The sequence below is a fragment of the Ostrinia nubilalis genome, chromosome 21 (assembly GCF_963855985.1).
Source record: "Ostrinia nubilalis chromosome 21, ilOstNubi1.1, whole genome shotgun sequence".
Lineage (NCBI taxonomy): Eukaryota > Metazoa > Arthropoda > Insecta > Lepidoptera > Crambidae > Ostrinia > Ostrinia nubilalis.
In genome coordinates, this window is record NC_087108.1 from 10,585,848 (window position 1) to 10,606,792 (window position 20,945).

General features: G+C 38.4%; 1 protein-coding gene across 1 annotated transcript in view; it reads right to left on the reverse strand.

Annotated features, from left to right (window-relative positions):
• The window catches only part of LOC135082481 (myotubularin-related protein 4-like), an 86,574-nt gene that overhangs the window by 34,492 nt on the left and 31,137 nt on the right, over positions 1 to 20,945 (reverse strand). Inside the window, exons 3-7 of the mRNA XM_063977277.1 lie at positions 8,971 to 9,144; positions 5,350 to 5,525; positions 5,169 to 5,306; positions 2,366 to 2,561; positions 1,541 to 1,680 (exon numbers count right to left, since the gene is read on the reverse strand). Coding sequence (XP_063833347.1) covers positions 1,541 to 1,680; positions 2,366 to 2,561; positions 5,169 to 5,306; positions 5,350 to 5,525; positions 8,971 to 9,144 — 824 coding nt within the window. The remainder of the gene's footprint in view (positions 1 to 1,540; positions 1,681 to 2,365; positions 2,562 to 5,168; positions 5,307 to 5,349; positions 5,526 to 8,970; positions 9,145 to 20,945) is intronic.

Below are 20,945 nucleotides of genomic sequence, written 5' to 3' on the forward strand. Positions count from 1 at the left end.
GTTAACCATGGCCTCTGGTCTCCTCACCTCGCTACGGAGTCCAGGTCCTCGTCTCCGATGGTCGCCGGCACGACCAGCAGGGGAGGCTAGGATGCGCACAGCTTGTACTCAGTATGTGAAGGAATGTTACTATTTGGAACTTAACGCTTCGACAACCTCATAATCCAGCACACTACTACACGCATCCAGTTACAGCTAGTCTAGATACCGCGTTTTTAATCGCGCGATCGTGAGGTACTAGAGATTCATAGATTCTGTCCAAATGCAGTCGCGCGTTTTCATAGGTAAAACGCGTCATATGAACCAGCTATTCTTGGCCTCTGGCGTCCTCACCTCGCTACGGAGTCCAGGTCCTCGTCTCCGATGGTCGCCGGCACGACCAGCAAGGGTGGGTAGGATGGGCACAGCTTGTACTCAGTATGTGAAGGAATGTTACTATTTGGAACTTAACGCTTCGACCCCCTCATAATCCAGCACACTACTACACGCATCCAGTTACAGCTAGTCTAGATACCACGTTTTTAATCGCGCGATCGTGAGGTACTAGAGATTCATAGATTCTGTCCAAATGCAGTCGCGCGTTCTCATAGGTAAAACGCGTCATATGAACCAGCTATTCTTGGCCTCTGGCGTCCTCACCTCGCTACGGAGTCCAGGTCCTCGTCTCCGATGGTCGCCGGCACGACCAGCAGGGGTGGGTAAGATGAACAGCTTGTATTTAGTATGTGAAGGAATGTTACTATTTGGAACTTAACGCTTCGACCCCCTTATAATTCAGCTCACCACTACCCGCATCCAGTTACAGCTAGTCTATATACCGCGTTTTTAATCGAGCGATCGTGAGGTACTAGATATTCATAGATTCTGTCCAAATGCAGTCGCGCGTTTTCATAGGTAAAACGCGTCATATGAACCAGCTATTCTTGGCCTCTGGCGTCCTCACCTCGCTACGGAGTCCAGGTCCTCGTCTCCGATGGTCGCCGGCACGACCAGCAGGGTAAGACGAACAGCTTGTATTTAGTATGTGAAGGAATGTTACTATTTGGAACTTAACGCTTCGACCCCCTTATAATCCAGCACACTACTACACGCATCCAGTTAAGAGCTAGTCTAGATGACGCGTTTTTAATCGCGCGATCGTGAGGTACTAGAGATTCATAGAATCTGTCCAAATGCAGTAGCGCGTTTTCATAGGTAAAACGCGTTATATGAACCAGCTATTCTTGGCCTCTGGCGTCCTCACCTCGCTACGGAGTCCAGGTCCTCGTCTCCGATGGTCGCCGGCACGACGAGCAGGGGTGGGTAGGATGGGCACAGCTTGTATTTAGTATGTGAAGGAATGTTACTATTTGGAACTTAACGCTTCGACCCCCTCATAATCCAGCACACTACTACACGCATCCAGTTACAGCTAGTCTAGATACCGCGTTTTTAATCGAGCGATGGTGAGGTACTAGAGATTCATAGATTCTGTCCAAATGCAGTCGCGCGTTTTGACTCGTCATATGAACCAGCTATTCTTGGCCTCTGGCGTCCTCACCTCGCTACGGAGTCCAGGTCCTCGTCTCCGATGGTCGCCGGCACGACGAGCAGGGGTGGGTAGGATGGGCACAGCTTGTACTCAGCGTTGGCAGCGGTCACCCGCCACGCGCCTTTGGTTGTGAAACCTAGGCGCTCCACCTGGAAGATGTTAAGGGTTTGTTTAATAAGTTACCAAATTACATTACATATTCCACTTCAGATAAGCTAAATATATGTCTCACGGGTTAAGAACTTAATTGAACTACGTTTAATAAGCAGAGTTCGCATAAAACTCAATCAAGCAAATTTAATAAACAATGATGGAGGAGGATGGAGGTTGTGGAAAACCTTGGAGGAGGCCTTTGTTCAGAATTGGACGTCTATTGGCTGAAACGAAGGATATGACTTTGTAGAAGAATTTAATTATTTATTTATTTTTATTTCTAAAACATCTGAGCAGGCTTAAGTCGAGGTTGACAATAAACGACTCGAGTCGACTTAAAATTAGCATGGTATTCGGAAACCTATAAAAGTTCCTTTTTGGAAATTTTTGGGCATAAATGAAGATAGCCTCCCTGCCTGTCATATAAAATTTGAATAAACCAAATTCTCTATTTCCCTCTGGTAAATTAGGCGTGGACCCGTGCTCTTGTGATTAACGTACGTATTCACAAACATTACTATGAGGTCTCACAGTGTGCGTGGACGCACAGGGTCAACAGGATGACACGTGAACCAATCACAGAGGTCTATTCAAAGCTGTGCGTTCGATTTGCAAGTATCGTTTGTGAATACGGACGTAAATGACCGATGAAGAGTGACAACTAATAGATTCGTTACTCACTTCAGGCCCAAACCAGTGTTTGTTCGGCGCGTGCGACGCTTTCATAAGCGCCCGGTGTACGGACGCCGGCGGCTGCTCCTTAGCCCACGCGGCGTATGCGGCGGCGAACGTTTCTTGAACTGAGCCGATCGGCGCCATCGCCGTGTTCAGTCTCCGCCACCATTCCATGCACTGATCTCCTGTGTTGAATGATGTCCTGGTAACGAAGATACAATAAAATATAAATTAAAGCCATTTTTTTCTATGCAAAACAACGCAGGTATTTTTTATTATTTGACTACAATCACATCTGATGCAGGGTAGCATTATTATAAATAAATAAAATAATAAATAAATAAATATCCTTGGACATGTTACACTGCGCTTCTAGTCCCAAACTAAGCAAAGCTTGTACTATGGTATTAGACAACGGATATAAACATACTTAAACACTTTTTTTTGTAAATACATAAATATTATACATAGAAAGCACCCAGTCCAATACAAACAAATATGTTCATGCACACAAATGTTTGTACTGTGCGGGAACCGAACCCGCAACCTCCGGAATAGTAGTCCGTTTAGAACCACTACACCAAACGGCCGAATATCAATATTATGAGTTAGAGATTCATCATCATCATCATTACAGCTTCAGGACGTCCACTGCTGAACATAGGCGTCTCCCAATGATTTCCAGATTGGCTGGTTAGTAGCAGGCTGTATTTAGCGCCTTCCTGCCACCTTTATGAGGTCGTCTGTCCACCATGTGGGTGGACATCATTCGCTGTGCTTGCTACGTGGCCTTCATTCCAGAACCTTGTTACCCCATCAGACATCAGTTCTGCATGCTATGTGCCGTGCCCATTGCCACTATAGCTTGCTAATCCGTCGGGCTAATATGCCAGCGACTTATGGATCTCCTCATTTCTGATTCGTACGCAATTAAGTGAATTTAAAAGTTTAGGTCAATTATTTACTTGTTATTTTGATTACAAAGCATAATTGATGACACACATATATGAAGACCTACAATCAGTATTATTATGTGTTATTTATGACGTCACTAATCGCCCGAGTCCCCAATAACGAGTTATCATGTTTTTAAAAGGAAAATTTTAAGCAACTCTCTTCAGTTGCTATGTCTTTATCTGTCTTTATTCGAGTCTGTAGTTATCGTTAGGTCACTTCGTATAAACATGATTATTATTTTACAAGCTTTTGTTTGACTCAACCTGTGTGGATGTGGGTAATCAAGTCTTTAAGTTGAATTTGACCCACTTCCCACAGTTACATTGTAATAAAAACGTCACGAAAGTAAACGAACTAAAGTCGCTGACATAGGCCGAAGGGTTAGCAAGCTGAAGTGGCAATGGGCAGGGCACATAGTACGCAGAACTGACGGATGATGGGTCAGCAAGGTTCTGGAGAGGAGGCCACGTACCGGAAAATGCAGCGTGGGACCCACAAGGTGGACCGACCTCATAAAGGTAGCAGAAAGGCGCTGGATGCAGGCTACCAACCGGGCGATGTGGAAATCATTGGGGGAGGCCTATGTTCGAGATGACGATGATGAAAAAAGTCACAATCGACTTGAAATGTACAGTAAACATCTTGACCGGTCAAAGTGACTAATGGAATATTACTATAGTCCAATTTTGGCTGCGGTGGTGTGCCAAATGCCGCCATTTTTTAGCTAGACGCGCAATGCGGTCACAGCACTAACCTTACAAGTATGGTCTGACCTAGATATTATAGTAGGGACTTATATCTAGGTCATTGCTAACGTGGAAAATGTTCCCAAAAACTTTCCCCAATATTGTCACCCAATATGTCAAGTCACTTGATCTTACATTCTTGTGATTAATTTCGTTGCGGGTCCAATGACAGTTTAAACTGTGGTTTAACTTTCCCCCGGGACAAATTCACCTTCACAGGTTGGGTTTTTATAAACTGTTAAGCTATAGATCCTGGCTACACAGGAGTTGCAGCGATGGGAACGAGAGGTGGGAACAGCGGGACTGTTCCGGAACCTAATTCCGAAATTAAGAGAACTTTTGAGCAAGTGCATTTTGTCTTGGATAACGCCTTGTATCTTCCAAATAAAATAAATACAATCCTAACTTGACCTCGTAAGTTAATATGCAAAATAAAGAATTCATGACCGCAACGCGGTAACTTAATAATTGTAAATATTTCTTATATTTTATATCCTAAAATAGAAGTTATGTTGTAAAACGACCTTCAATTTATTTTTATTTTTAACACGAGTCGTGTACATATCGGCAACTCAAGCTTAACGATGTATGCTCCTATGCAGTTGTAATTATGTGCTGTTTTGCAACAAAAGTGCTTAGTTTGAGTGGTTGTACATAGAGTAAATGCCGCGAAATTTAGCGGTTTGTTATCAAACAAACAGCAGTAAAATCTTTTGGCACGCCTTTGTTATGTTTGCGTACGTAAGGGCCGACCCTTCACGCCAAAGCGCCGTAAATACTCGGTAGTATTTGTCTCCACAACAAAGTGTTGTTTTACAGTAAAACTGATACCGTTATGCTATGGTCGCCATAAAGATGATAGTGATAGTTAGCTGTATGGTTCTAGCAGATTATAATAGGACCACCCCCACTTTTCCCATGGATATCACTAGACGCGATTTAGGGAGAAATATGCGAACGTCAGGCCTGCCCAAAGTGCCCAACCCGACTGACCAGCGTGAGGAGTGTAGGCGAAATCCTCAACTTACTTCTGGTAAATTAGAGACGGTCAACCTTCTGCAGTGGTGACCTAAACATGATGATTTGAAATGTATGTTTCCACTCACTTTAGCTGACGGCCGTGTTTGCACAACACGACCAGGTGTACCAGGTCCCGTATCTCGACGCCGTCTATGAGTCGGAGAGGCACCGACGAGCCGGGCCCGTTCCGGCGACGGGGCTGGATGTGTAGGCGGTAGTTTGACATCGCTATGGTCTAGTTTGTTAGGTGAAAATGTCGCCACTCACTTTAGCTGTCGGCCGTGTTTGCACAACACGACCAGGTGTACCAGGTCCCGTATCTCGACGCCGTCTATGAGTCGGAGAGGCACCGACGAGCCGGGCCCGTTCCGGCGACGGGGCTGCATGTGTAGGCGGTAGTTTGACATCGCTATGGTGCCACCGTCCGCCATTCTTCCGACCCACTGCAACAAGGAAAAGTGGATTTAAATGAAACCATTTTTTTTTATTTACGCACGATACAAATATAGCATTATTGGCAGAACCGTTGGATGTTTTTACGTCTAAATCGCCTGTAGTTTTTACTGTATAAATGGGACTTTTAGTTACAAAAAATAATCTTAGAGAAGAAAATACGGCATGGTGAATGTTTATATGAGGAAATAATCATTATTCTCAAATAAAGAATCTTGAAAATCATTGTTGTACAGGTGAAAAGGTGATAGACATTGTTTTCAAAGGGAATACAGAAATATAGCAAATATTATCCTTGCATTATTTTGTAATTAAAATCGGGGATTCCCTAGCTCCATGCCGTTGACAATTATTATTTTGTATTCCGCAGGATTCCCCGCTACCATTCCATGCCAGTAATTTATCAACTGTTGATCGAGACTTAACACTTTATGAATAAGAAGAACTATAAACTGGTCAACTTTGACATAAACTCATTCCCTTTCAACGTCACTGATTGTCAAAGGTCATGTCATACGCATGACAGTAGTAGTTTGTGCGCAGTAGTACGCTCCTCAAGCATGACCATTGCTCGGTATCGCTGGTCAATGCAGTCTGCGCGTACGCATCTGAGGCGTTTTTAAACTGTATGCAGTAGAATCGCTTGTTTCTGGACGTGCTAAGATAAATGTGCTAAGTGGAAAATCTTGCATGAGAATAGGCTCTTTCAAATTAGATATTTTCAGTAAGACGTTAATCGTGCCTTTGCAAGACCGGACACTTAACTATTCGTTTTTTATATTTATTCTTTAAAGGCATAGGTACTTTACTTTGCTCCTGACGTGACATAATAAACACAAGACAAATGAGCATCAGCGTCACGCACACTTGGTTACCGCGTGCCACGACACGGCGGGTGACATCAAGGAATCTCATTGAAACTGCATTCAAAAAGTAGGTTTTTGTTATGACTTGAATAAGAAAATCTAAGCACTTAATTTATAATAGCATACTTAGTTTGTAGGCTTTTTACTGTTAAATTATAAAATATGAAAGACGCACTTACAATTTAAGAATGTTTTAATTCAAAACATACTGTCGTTATTGATATTTACGACTCTTTGAAGTGACAACGACATTAATGCACGTTGTATAATTAATTATCACATCGCCAAACCCTACCGCATCTACTTGCAATAGTTAAAGCGTATATCAGAAGTGCATTCACCCCGATGCATCCGACCTGATGGCCTTTTAAACATACAATATCACTAATTAGAAGTAGAAGTCACTTCTAATTAACTTAAGACCACGTGACTGAACAACAGACACAAGATAATTACTTTTAGTAATTTCTAACTGCTACAATTGCTCATTGTAATCTTATTAAGTGGTTAAGACAGTGTCTCAATGTGGTAACTGCCATTCATATTTTTTTCTAAGGAAGTCGTAACTTTTTATACAACATTTTTATGAACCGACGAGTTACGGCCCTGAGAACGTAGCGCTTGCGCATTATAATCTATATATGTACTAATATTATAAATGCGAAAGTAACTCTTGTCTGTCTTGCTTTCACACCTAAACCACTGAAGCGATTTTAATGTTTGGCATAGAGATAGAGTCCTGGAAAAGGACATAGGATAGTTTTTATATCGGTTTTTGAAACAATGACGCGCGCGATAAAGGTTTTCTGTGACAGAAAAAATTCCACGCGGGCGAAGCCGCGGGCGGAAAGCTAGTTTGGCGAATAAAAAGAGAACACAACAATTTATTGTCTTGAATTTTGAATAGCTCTATTATATCGGACTTGAACCTGACACAAATTGGCTTTCTTCAGTCGATTTCAGGCCGTATTTTTCACAAATTGGCTTTCTTTAGTCGATTTTAGACCGTATTTTCGTGTCATAAAGTTTAAACTAATAGAGACAATAGTCACAAATTAAAGAATAGTGACAGAACTGTTCTTTACATAGCCTGTTCGTTACGTAAGTGTTGAATGACAGTGTATCCTTATTAGTAGTTATTAGATAACAATGAATAATGTATAATATGTAAAAAGACGCGATAACTGATGACTTTCATGCCCAACTGCAAGAAAATTACTAAATAGGTGCATATGATAATGTGGAAGTTTCTTTAACACTCCTAATTTCCTCTAAACTACTTACTACTAAATACAAGTCAAGCTCTTCACAAGTGTCTGCGAAACTTGGATCTGGGGCACGAACACATTATGACTTAGTTATTGACAGCACCTGACACCTACATGAGGATACAGAAATGTAGGGCAACCCTTCATGATCAATTACCATAATTTACAGTACAAACCGGTCATTTGTTTGGATATGTTTATCGATTGATCTTTGCTTATACTTAGTAAAGTAAGGTAAGGTCTAAGGTCACAATGTTTCAGAAGATAAGTCTATGCTATGAACGTGCCGGCCGAGGCTATGAACGTTGCAGTGCTAGGAAACCTACAGCAAGAGAAAAATGACCAAAAAGAAAATCTGACGCTACGAGCGAGAGTAGTGCAGCAACTACGGCTTTTTTTCATTGATATTTGATACGAAAGTACTACGAATGCTACGAGAGTTAAAATAATAAATTAGCCGTCTTCTGAGATGAGAGCTTTGTAGTCATGGAGCACCTACATCATTTTAGAGTGCTACAATCACTACATAGTATCAACTGTAGCCGTGTAGCAGCTACGATCTCTTTAGTGCTAAGAACTCGCTTTAGTCGTATAAGATGCTTTAAAACTGCTGTGCACCACAACAGTGCTACAGCTACGGCTTTGCTGAGTGCTATGGACAATAGTGTTACAGCTAACATTATAAGGTACTAGATCGTCATTGCCTGAAGGAACTCGCCACACATGGGCGTGAAGCTGAGGCCAGGCCTGTAGCACTGTCGTTCTTAATTTCAAGCAGCTACGGCCTTTATAAGTGCTACATCGTTATTACCTGCAGGAACTCGCCGCATATCGGCGTGAATCCGGCGTCAAAGCCAGGCTCGTCGTACTGGGTGCGCAGGCGCGGGTAGAGATCAGCGGCGCGCACGCGGTACGGCGGCGGCTCTGGCGGCGACAGTGCTACAGCTACGACCTCAGCTTAGCTACACACTGCTAGACAGAGTTGCTACAACTACCTACGGTCCTGCTGAGTACTACATCGGCGACCACAGCAGTGCTACAACTACGGCCCTGCTGAGTGCTACATCGCCATTGCCTAAAGGAAATCGCCGCATATGGGCGTGAAGCTGAGGCCAGGCTTGTAGCACTGTCGTTCTAATATCAAGCAGCTACGACCTTTCTAAGTGCTACATAGTTATTACGGCTCCGGACGCTCTAATATACTAATCTACATCGCGCACCACAACTACGACCGTTCTGAGTGCTACGATGCTCTATAACCGCTACAACAGTGCTACAGCAAACATTATGAGGTGTTTTACCTGCAAGAACTCGCCGCATATCGGCGTGAATCCGGCGTCCAAGCCGGGCTCGTCGTATTGGGTGCGCAGGCGCGGGTAGAGATCAGCGGCGCGCACGCGGTGCGGCGGCGGCTCCGGCGGCGGCGGCGCGCGGTACCGCTCGCGCTCGCTCATCTCGCCGTTTGTTAACACCTGCTGACAAATGAAAAACAGCTGTTAGCATCTATATTTATAAAAGCGAAAGGTTGCAGGACAGGGCAGATATGTACCATCCTAGACTGCATCTCACATAACACCGGTGCGATTGCGGTCAAATACCTGCCTTGTCTTGCATAAAAAAAGACAAACTGATTGATTGACTGACTGACTGACTCACTCACTCATCACGAAATCTCAGAAACTACAAGTGGTAGGAGTCTCAAAAGTTGCATGGGGGTTCCTTTTAGAACATAAGTGCTCACTAAGAATTGATTTTACGAATCTCCACCCCTAAGGGGGTAAAACGGGATCCACGCGTACAAAGTCGCGGGCGGCTGCTAGTTTCTGATATTTATTTGCTCATGTGACTATACTGCATTAGCATTTCAGATACTGATTGATTTTCTCAGGTGTACACTGTACAGTGACTGTATTATGATTGTTTTTAAAACAGCAACTATTACAGCTGCAAAAGATGTCACAGCGTTTAGCTTGGTGCCAACGTCGGTACACAGAATGAATGTTCGTAAATAATATTCTAGTTCCAACTGAATTTATTTCTTGTTGCAAATACAATTAAAAATTAATTTACAAATTCCGTTTATTGAATGACGCATACATATTGTTTAAACAACTGTTTTAATAGAAACATTCGCAGTGAAAATTACATAACTAACGGTTATCTAAGAACGTAAAGTAAAAGTTTATAATAAAGCCGGATATTTATTTTGTCAAAAATTCCTAATACCGCTTAAAAGTAGGAAGTTAACCATTTAATGAATCTTGTACGAGGTGAAAGGAATGTTTACATTGTCGCAAGTGTACGCCGTCCCTAAGAGGAGAGCAGATGCGGTAAAAAGTGAAATCGGCTTATGTCAACAACTCCCATGGCATTCTTTGGACACGACCGGTTAAACCATAGAGTTGAATGTTATCAATAAACTAATTAATAAATAAACAACATTTTTTTAAACTAAAACGCTGTTTAGTTAATTATACCTAATTATTTAGGCAGAACAAAAAATGCATGTGTTAAATAAAAACTATTGAGAAACTAAGGTTCTTTTTTGTATAGGCATAGACTTTGACACGGATCAAAACAATAGTAAAGTTGTTTAAGGTTAAAAATAGACATAAACATCACTAAAATGAGGAAATACTATAAAAATAAATACTTCACTCTAGAACCGCACAGTATGTAAACTGGCACTTTTAGACACGGCACTTTGCTCATCCAAATGTACATGATCACAAATAAAAAAAAAATGAATTCAGAACTCACGAAAAAAATAAAAAAGTAAAAAATCGCTGCAACGCGAACGAGGGCGCCACTGGCAAACAAATCTGTCAAAAACTAAAGTTTTCTCTTAATAAACACAGAAGTTCCATTTACCGCCGCGTTCATTTCGATACTGGTTGTCCTTTATCAGGGCAAGACAAGGAATCAATTAGAGCAGCTTTCTCTCTCTAGTTATCTCAGGCCATAGGTTAGTGGAGACTGAAGTATTGCGTTTGGAATTTGTGTTCCTTAAGTTGTTTGTAAGGACATTGTACGTTGTTTATCGTGTTGGAGGGCCGGGCGACGGCGATAGTAATAATTTAGACGGATTAATTGCTGTTTGGTATCAATATCGACGTTTAACCCTCAGTTTGCATGGTGACTAAAACTTACGTTAAGTGTAAGGTAGAGACCCAGGGACTCCATATTTCAAATGAAGAAAAAATATACTAATACTTACAAAAGTAATATATTTTTTAATTGGTAACATAATATGGTTAATATACTATTAATTAGAAACAACAGAAATGGAAACATTAATTAAAATTAATTTAAAAAATAAAATTTTCATGAAGTCGTAAAAATCACATAAAAATCGACATAGGCATTTTGTACCTCTTAAACTTAGAAAAAAAATTAACCAAATTTTTTTTTTCTCTCGAAATTATGTGGACATAACAGTCTTCTTGATAAATAATATGTAAAATGTTAGAAAAGAATTAACACGAATAAACGTGCAATGGATTAGTAACTACAACGAGCAGCACATTGCCTGCCAAACTTTTTCGAACAATACAAGCATATTTTTGTGAAATGAATTTCAAAATAAGCAGTCTTTCTTTTAATTCATCAAAACACATCATCAAAATACAAAATCATCAAAACAAATCTTTCGGGACGTAAGATGTAAAGTCCTCTTCTTTTTCTTCATCGTCTGCATTTTCTTCTAGACTTTCTTGCCAGTCCCTCATATCTGAGGCCTCATTTCCATCTAACGTATTGATAAATCATGTATTGTGACTGTTTGATGCTTTTTTGATCCACACAAGCCGTAAATAAACCATAATTTAAAAAAAATAATAATATCATAATAAACATTTTTGTTACGCTAAGTGTATGGTGGAGTCCACGGGACTCCGCAAGTGTCAATTACTCAACTTTCTGTGATGCGCACGCAGACGACCTCTGGCCCCCGAGTTGGCCACGACACCAAAGGAAGCTACTCAAGCGCACAGCACTTTATTCGCGTATTGAAAAAAATTATGAACCAAAACAGTTTCACATGGAGTCCCTGGGACCTACCATGCAAATTGAGGGTTAAGTACAAATGTCGCCTAAAATAACACCTTATTTTTTGGATAGTTGACCAATATTTGTCAATAATTCTAAGGCAGAACTTCTAATAACATATTTTTGACCTGAAAGGACTACATATTTAATAAACAATAAAACAGTCAAAACAGTTGCTTTAAAAGTTAGGTTTCCCAATGGCATAAAATAAAAATAATTGAAGAAATCTTATATTGAATGATAGTATCAAATCATCAACTGTGTGTATCTGTCGCAGTAAGATAGTTTTAGCCGTAACATAGTTATAGGAAAGCGATTCATTACTATCTCACTAGGAATATAGTTATAAAACGGCCCAAGTTTAGTGATATACTTATATTACTAGATTAAGTTCAGTGTTATAAATATATTACTTGATAAAGGTTAGTTAAATAGAGATCTACCATATACAGTGTGTTTGGGATAGGGCTAGCGATAATTTAAGGCGATAATCGATACCTACCTACCTAACTTACACCTGGTAGACTCCTACCTGGTAGAAATGTTTCATAAAAATGTGTTAGAAGTAAAAAATGCCCTAACAAAGGTTGGTATGTACACACAATAATAACTGAACATTTTTCCGTAAAGTGTAAGTATGTTTTTGAACTTTGCGTGGGCCCTTTTATAACAAAAGAAAAGCACTTACAATGCACTAAGAAAGGTTGGATCATGTTACCTCCCATAAAAAGTACAGCCGACGGCACATAATCTTTGAATCAAGGTTAACACTGTAGCATTTATGCAGTTGTATTATGGGCTATTTTGCAGAAAAAACGTGCTATAAACTGCACATTGATGTAGTAAAGGAATTTTAACCAGCCATAATACTGCTAGTGCATTGTTGGCTGTTGCTATCGCGATAGTCGCACGCGCATTCTTGCCGTTAAGCGCTAGATTATGTCCAGTCAAGCGTTCATGCTTCCAAGTATTTTAATTCAGACGTAACCGCAACAAAGAATTTCGCTTTGGAATTCTTTCTTTGTAGATTTTTTGATGCTTTTGTCGCTAGCCGCCGGCCATGTCGGCTTTTGTACTTTGTTCAGATCAGTGATACCTAGTCTATATCTCGACGATGCTTGCTTAAGTGAAGCAGCAAATCTAACGCACAGCGTTGAATAAATCTCTGTGATTGGTTCGTGTGTCACGCTGTGTGGCCACGCGCACTGCGAGACATCATAGTAATGTTTGCGAACATTTTAAACATAGGCAACCACACATGTTAGTTGCTATAAAACAATTTAGGCTTTAAAATGACGCAACGTTGATTTGTTTGTGATTTTCCTGTCCTTGTACAAAACAGGTCCTTCCAGTTTATTGACTCCAATGGTATTTGGTATTATTAATGTTTCCAATATTATTACTTTAAAAATAAACGATTAGGTAACATCAAAATGTATCACGAAGCTATCTTGTAGCTTAAAACAGTTGGGTTTAAATAAGTTGGAAATAAGAGTCGACTCAAAATGGTAACATTCTTTCCATAAGATGTGGGGTAGGGTAAATTAAATCGAAATCCCGACCGCAGCTGTTGGGCACAAAAGATGGGAGCAGGTGTGTTAGACTTTTTTCAATTTGAAGACTGCAAAATTACAAATCCAAGTGGTTTTTTCAAATAAATTCCTACCATTGAACAACGCTCATTCATAGGCTACAGTTTGTGAAGAAATTCGTATGCGAATTATTCAAATTATTATTGAGTAGATACTTATTCAAATCTTGATTTGTTGTTCATTTGAGTTCATAGCCTCATAACTTCTTGAGAAATAATGAAAATTAGTCTCCTAGTGGGCGAATATCTTACAAACAACTCGGTCATCGACCGATTCAATGGAAAAAATATTGAGAATAACATACAATCTTCTCGATTAGTAATCGAATAGTTCTGAATCACCTACATGAACAAACAACTCTAAATCGATCATTTAGTTCGATCCACGTTTGACAGTAACAACGTTCGATTAAAGAGGGAGAGGTACACGAAAGCGACCTTGTTATGCAACATCCCTTCCAGAATCTTCTCGATTAGTAATCGAATAATTCTGATCATTAACTTACATGAACAAACAACTGTATCGATCCACGTTTGACAGTAACAACGTTCGATTAAAGAGGGAGAGGTACACGAAAGCGACCTTGTTGAGCAACATCCTCCTCCAACGACCTTAGTACCTCACGACTGTAAGTGCATTCTGGGTATAGACGATTGGCGATGGAGGGTAAGGTTGCTGATGAAACATCCGTAGGTAGGTACAGAATTATCAAATTTTTCCCATCCATTTTTTTATGTGCATTTTCGGCTTGTTATTACCACCGCAGCAAAAGGTACAGTGGATATCACATCAGACTATACATTTTTATTGCAATATCTCCTTTATAACAACAGAATAAGGTGATACAGTATTTAGCTTGATGTGCAGCCGCCCAAACATTGGCTATGGCAAATTCAAGAAATAGAATATCAATAATGAAATACCGCATATTATTATGCCTCTGCGTGTATAAGACATAACTTAATAATTTATGTTTGATATCAATAAAAATCAATTTTCTGAATGACAGGTAATTGGTTCAGAAAATAATACTGTTACATCCTTTCCATTGATAAAACACAATTTGAGGATATAATAAATATGTACATAAAATCTCAACTTTCTATTTTATATAACACACGGTCGTTGTACACACAACTTGAATTTTATATCAGACAGTCGCTGGAAAGTATGCATATGTAATGAAGATGAAGCCTTTTGGGTAATGTGCCAAAAAAGGTTACGCAACGAAAAAAGGTAGGCACTATTTATAGTCTAGTCTAGACATAAAATAAACGTTTACTGCTAAAAAAAACTTCTTATTGCAAAACGCATAATACTTTAGCATTACAATGTCTTTGACTTTAGACGTCTTTTCGTTTACACTTCAATAAAAAAAAAAGAAAAGAAGAAAAACAAAGACACTCGCACTTAAAATGGAAAAAGAAACAAAAGAAAAACCCAATCAGTCACAGCACAACAAAAAAAGTATAAAAAAAAACAATGAAAACTTAAAAATAAACGTATAAGTTTCACAATTCAGAGGAGTTCTAAAAGAAATTCGATGACACTGGCACTAATCGAAGACTATTAACACTAAGCCCCATTCACAAGTGTACCTGCGCACACTGGATCGAGCCCATACAAAGCGTTGGACATCGCTTCCTTACTCAGTGTTTTTAAAATAAAATGAGATTGCGTCAACGTAGTAACTTCAAATTTTTACAGTGTAAGGTTGACAAGTTTATCTTTCTAATGTGATAGATTTTACTTATTAGATGGCAATTAATATAAGTGAAAAAAAATCTTAAAATATAGTGATGAAAAACTTGTATTTATTGTTCAATTAAAAGCAAATACTCACTCATTTTGGTCTGTTTCCATATTTAAAGAGTAACATAGTCTAACAATACTCTAAATTTATTCTCATTAAGTGTTAAAATTATTAAAGAAATATTTTTGTAAACGCCTGATTTTTCATTGCACACAATCACTTTGTTCGATTTTGTCGAGCTTGTTTTCATATTCTGTTAACTGTTAGATACATAATCTAACAATACTCTAAATTTATTCTCATTAAGTGTTAAACTTATGAAAGAAATGTTTTTGCAAACGCCTGATTTTTCATTGCACACAATCACTTTGTTCGATTTTGTCGAGCTTGATTTTATATTCTGTTAGCTGTTAGATACATACTAATGCAATTTTATAGGGACTTAGCGGACTACAAAACTGACTCCAATCAACAGATTGCCTAAGCCAATCTACGTTTGTAGCTAAAAACTGGTGCTCATTATAATGACACTACTTCTTCTTGCGACAAACAATGTCAATGAAATTATTGTTTTTTTTTTATAGTTATCTGATAAATAAAATGTGTAACTCAGTACCTACCTAACACAATCATAAATGAAGAAAAAAATACATACAAAATGTATGTATGGTATGTACTAAATTCAACGACAATCTTTTGAGATGATGACAATATGATTTTTTTACTATATCTGTTTTATAGTATTTCTTTATGTTCATAAAGTATTAACTACGTTAGTACTTACCTCTGTTTATCTGAAGAGAGTGTATGCGAAAACAGCTCTAGTATCCTAGCTAAAGAACTAGCGCGATCTTTCATCGTGGTTTTTAATAATGCATACAAATCTCTATTTGACTTGAGGTTTTTCATTTTAATGAGTATTTTTACTGAATTGCACACGATAAACAACTCATAAACCAAAATAAACATCTTTGGTTTACCTGACATTATTTTAGTGTAACGAATTTTACCTAAGTTAATTTTGCTATGCGGAAAAATGAGGCGCTTTTATTTAGTTTTTTGTGATTTTCTCGAAAATAGGGATGAATAAGGGTCTAAAAACTGAGTAATAATATCGCCCACGTTGTCATCTATCATCTCTCATTCATGGTTTGTTGAAGATCGCCCAAGATGTCAACTAAAACACGCAGTTTTCATTAAAAAAAATACCTTTTAAAAATACGTCAAAATAGCCAAGCTAGAAGTTTTTTAGGCACTCATTTTAACACACAGATTAAGATAAAGGTATAAGATAATACATTAATAAGTAATAACATAAAACCAGTGAACGAAATTGGATAAATTGACAATACAAACAGAAGTCAGAAAATCCATGATTTTGACTTTGTTCACTTTACGGTCGCACCACATAACTATGATAGTAGATCATGACTTGATATTAGTGATATTTGATAGAATGAAGTCTCATCTTTCAATTTATATGCAAATCAATCTTGTTTTAAGTAGTTGCATTTAAAGCACCATGTCCAACACCTTGTATGGGCTCGATCCACCGTGCTGCGTATTGACACAGACGCCATTATAGCTAACTACTGTGGTGTATTTACCGTAACATTCCACGACAAAGATGGCTCTCCTCTGTCTTCGAATGCCTTCACGTTCTGAAGGGCGTGCATTAGAGATGAAACGGATAGTGGTTTGGCCGGATACCGGATACCGGATATCCGGCGAGCTGCTAGGCCGGATAGCCGGATATCCGGCGGCCGGATAGTTGGCCCATTGTCTCGTTGTATGTCATGACGAGTTTAGCGCCACCAGGTGCTTCGCGATCAGTGGGTCTAGTAGACAAGTCACACTCTTCGAAAATCGAATCCGTATCCGTCCGAATATAATGTCAGATTTTGCCACTTGTCTAGGGGCAGATCAATTATAGCGATTTCGGTTGCCATCGTGAGTGTGTGGTTGAATAGGGATTTAAATTAGTTTACTTGCTGCGTAATCTGACTGAACTGCATCATGTCATCAGACCGTCAGTGAAAAAAAGATCACCTATTTTAATTGGCTATATTTCGACATTAATTAACAGATATTTATTTATTTACTAGCTTTCCGCCCGCGGCTTCGCCCGCGTGGAATTTTGTCTGTCACAGAAAAACTTTATCGCGCGTGTCCCTGTTTCAAAAACCGGGATAATAACTATTCTATCTCCTTTTCCGGGACTCAAACTATCTCTATGCCAAATTTCATTAAAGTCGGTTCAGTGGTTTAGGTGTGAAAGCAATACACACAGACAGACAGACAGAGTTACTTTCGCATTTATAATATTAAGTATAGAAGCATAGATTCGTCATTAGAGTGAATAGCCCTGAAAAAGAAAAGTTTTTTGAAAGGCCTTAATATGGCTTTTTTAGTATCTTTTTGGACTTTAATTATAAGCCGTTATCATTATAAGCCTTTTTTGATATTTACCTCAAAGATGAATGTATTTCATTTTATTATAACAAATTGTCGTAGTTTTTTAATATCCGGTATCCGGCCGGATAGTGAGTTACTATCCGGTATCCGGCCGGATAGTAAATTTAGGCCGGATATCCGGCCTACCGGATAGTTACCGGATATCCGTTTCATCTCTAGCGTGCATACAATAAAACGACCTTGCATGGTACTTGCGTTTACTGTCCATGCGCACGATTGTACTGTTTTGCGTTTTCAGTACAACAAAAATAATATGAGCACTTTATTTTGTCTCCTCTCTAATAGGGCTTTTTGGAGCTATTTTTGAGAATATCTCGCTAACACCTTCAGTTAAGTTAAAAATATGCTTGTCTTAGGAGTTGATTCATCACCATAGTCCAGCGGACGATGGGGTTTGTACGACGGACCCTCGAAATAGTCCAACACTGACAGCGTTGGGCTATTGTCGCCTGTTGATGAATGTGTCTCACTCAAGTGCAACTACTTAAACTGGTACATTTACTAACACAACTCTTTTTTTTTGGTCACCATTTATTATATCAAAAATCTAAGAAAAAACCCTGTAAATCAATTATCCAGTGTATCGAACAAACCTTTTTCATCTGTTGTATTGCCCCACCTCAATCGCGTTACATCAATATTCTCCAGGCGACCGATTGCACACACAGTTAAAGAAATTGTACATCTTCTTTTGAAACACTATAACAAGCAGATTACGCAATTATAGCTGTTATTTTATGGACCATAACGCACTTGGAACTGTTTTTATATTCTTTGTAAAGTTACCACGTATTGCTTGAATTGAAGAATGTGCGTTTATGTACGATATTGCAACAAGTGTGTATTGTCATGAGAGCAAACAGTTTTTATGTCTGTTGGCCAACAGTGTACAGTCAATACAGAGATTTTAATGGCAAAATCACTCATATTCCGACTGCATAAGATTCAATTGATTAGCTTCATGTGCCGAAGTCTGTACGAGTTGTAATCACTGGTAGTGTTGACAGCAACATGTATGAGAACAATACAAGCAAATGTAGGTGAATCTATGATTAAAATTGTAGATGCAATTAAAACGTACTCTAGAGCTGTGCATACAGTAAACATGCATATTGGAACTTGTGTTGTTTGTCGATAGTTAAATTCGTTAGCTATTAAAGTATCGATTCGAAAACGTCGATACTTCAAATTTATTTATTTAATAGGACGACAAACCAAGCAATGAGTAATCTACTTATCTATCTAGCTCTAATCAAGAATTTTATCTAATTAAAACCATTAATAAAATAGGTCTATGACCTTAATGAATACAAACATAAATATTTTGATTGAATCAATCACAAAATTAATCTACGTTTTGAGCTATAGGGCTGGAAAAAAGGTAATTTCTTTTAAAGGACAGTTGTATAGTTCAGTCTTAGAATCAAGCCCATAAAGTAGGGTAATTTAATTCTGTAATCACTACAAAACAAGGATGTTAATACACAACATGATGATTAAGTTAATAAGCTATACGTGTTCTATTACAGACCTTTATTTAATAGAAAGCTTATTATAACGAAATTAATCTAAAATATGATTGGACTTTCATCCTGAATTATTTGTGTTGAATTAGAAAGCTGTACATAAATTAGTTAGGACATGTAGGGAAAGGTCTAATGGTTTTAAATCTAATTAAAATAATGATAAAGGGGATCGCAAATTATCACAAAATGGCTTCCAACTACCGACCACTTTATACTTTTTTTTTATCCACAACGAGGAAGCTCTTGACCTGTATCTCACCTGATGGTAAGTGACGATCAGGCCGAAGGTGGAAGCGAGCTTCACCCGGAATCCTCAACCACGGAGGAACTGGCTATCTTACCTCTAACTGCCGGAACACAATAATGCTGTTAACATTGTTGTTATGGCGACAGACTTAGGTAAGATGGTGGTAGCTAGCCATACTCCCTAAAGAAATGAGAGTAATAAAATTATTTTGATGTTACTACTGACCTGAATATAAAAGGCGAGATTATTTTGTCTTGAGACATTTATTTTAATTACATGAAAAAATGGTTTAAAATTGTACAGGCAGGAGCACATACAAATACCAAAAATTCTAAATACGGGCTTAAGCCACAGATTATCGAGAATTACTAAATTTATTTTTAAAATGATGATTGGGTCTAAATTAATTACAGTTGTTCTTAAATACCACTCATGGTAATCAGTTACAAATAGGAATAAAAAATGTCAAACAAGATGTCAGAATACCAAGAAACAAAAGTGGGACAAGCTGTCTGTTGCAAGCACTTGCAAGAGTGAAGTTTAACTATGTCCGACACCAAAGTGAACTGATTGCATCAGTATTACATCTTGTACTTAGATTACAGACGATTGGTAGATGTTCTTTAGCCAGGTAATAATGATTGATTACATGAAGAAATTGAAAAGTAATTAAAATATGAGTAAAATTCCATATTTAGGCATAATTGTTCAGTTTAATCTAGTTAAAAAATATAGCTCTTAACCTATCTCCAGCACCACCCACCACTTTAGGCCATTCTAATATCGGCTGGTGCTAATAAATGTAGTGCAGTGCAAATAAATAAAGCCTAAGTTATAAAATACTTTAGTTTAATACGCTTCCTTAATCTGACTAAAATCCTGATAATATCAAAAGATTCTGTCATGACAAGTTATCTTGAATTCTTCTACCAGTGCTGAGCAGAACTACAACTTAATTAAAATTGTACCCATGTCTCGTGAACTCAGAAGATTGAGTCATTTTGTCAGTTTAACATGCTGTCAACTGTACCAGATATTAACTGGGTGAATAAACTATTTTTTGTTTTTTACTGTCCCTGAAGTGTTTTTTTATTTTACATGAAAACTGAATTACGTTCTGTTAATATAAAATTGTTAAAAGCAATTAAGATCATTGGCAGTTAAATTACGTAAATAATAAAATACATTTTCACAAATTCTATATTTTTTGAGCTGGTTACCCAGTAGACAATTTTGGACTCCCATACAAAAATTTACTGTCCCCATAGCCACTTCGTCATAAGTTTTGAAGCTTGTTATGAAAAAAATGCATTATCACTATAAATGTTTTAGTACGTCAGTAGAATTAAAAGTCCATAGTTTTTAGTAAACCAATAAAAGTCTAAGATATTTAATAATTTAAACCTTTTTTTGCCTTTTTACTGAGTGTCCCCGATAGAGTAGCGATATTTTTGTCTCCCGACTTACCCAACATATTTAGCAAGTTATGTAGATAAATGGCACCACGCCTGATCGGACCAATCAGGAAGTGTTTTAAGTATCACGTGGTTGAGTTTGTGAACCCCGTGATGCTCTAGTCACTCTGCCAGTTCGTCCGAGAGTTCGATTGAGGTCGGGTGGTTTTATTGTCGGTCCG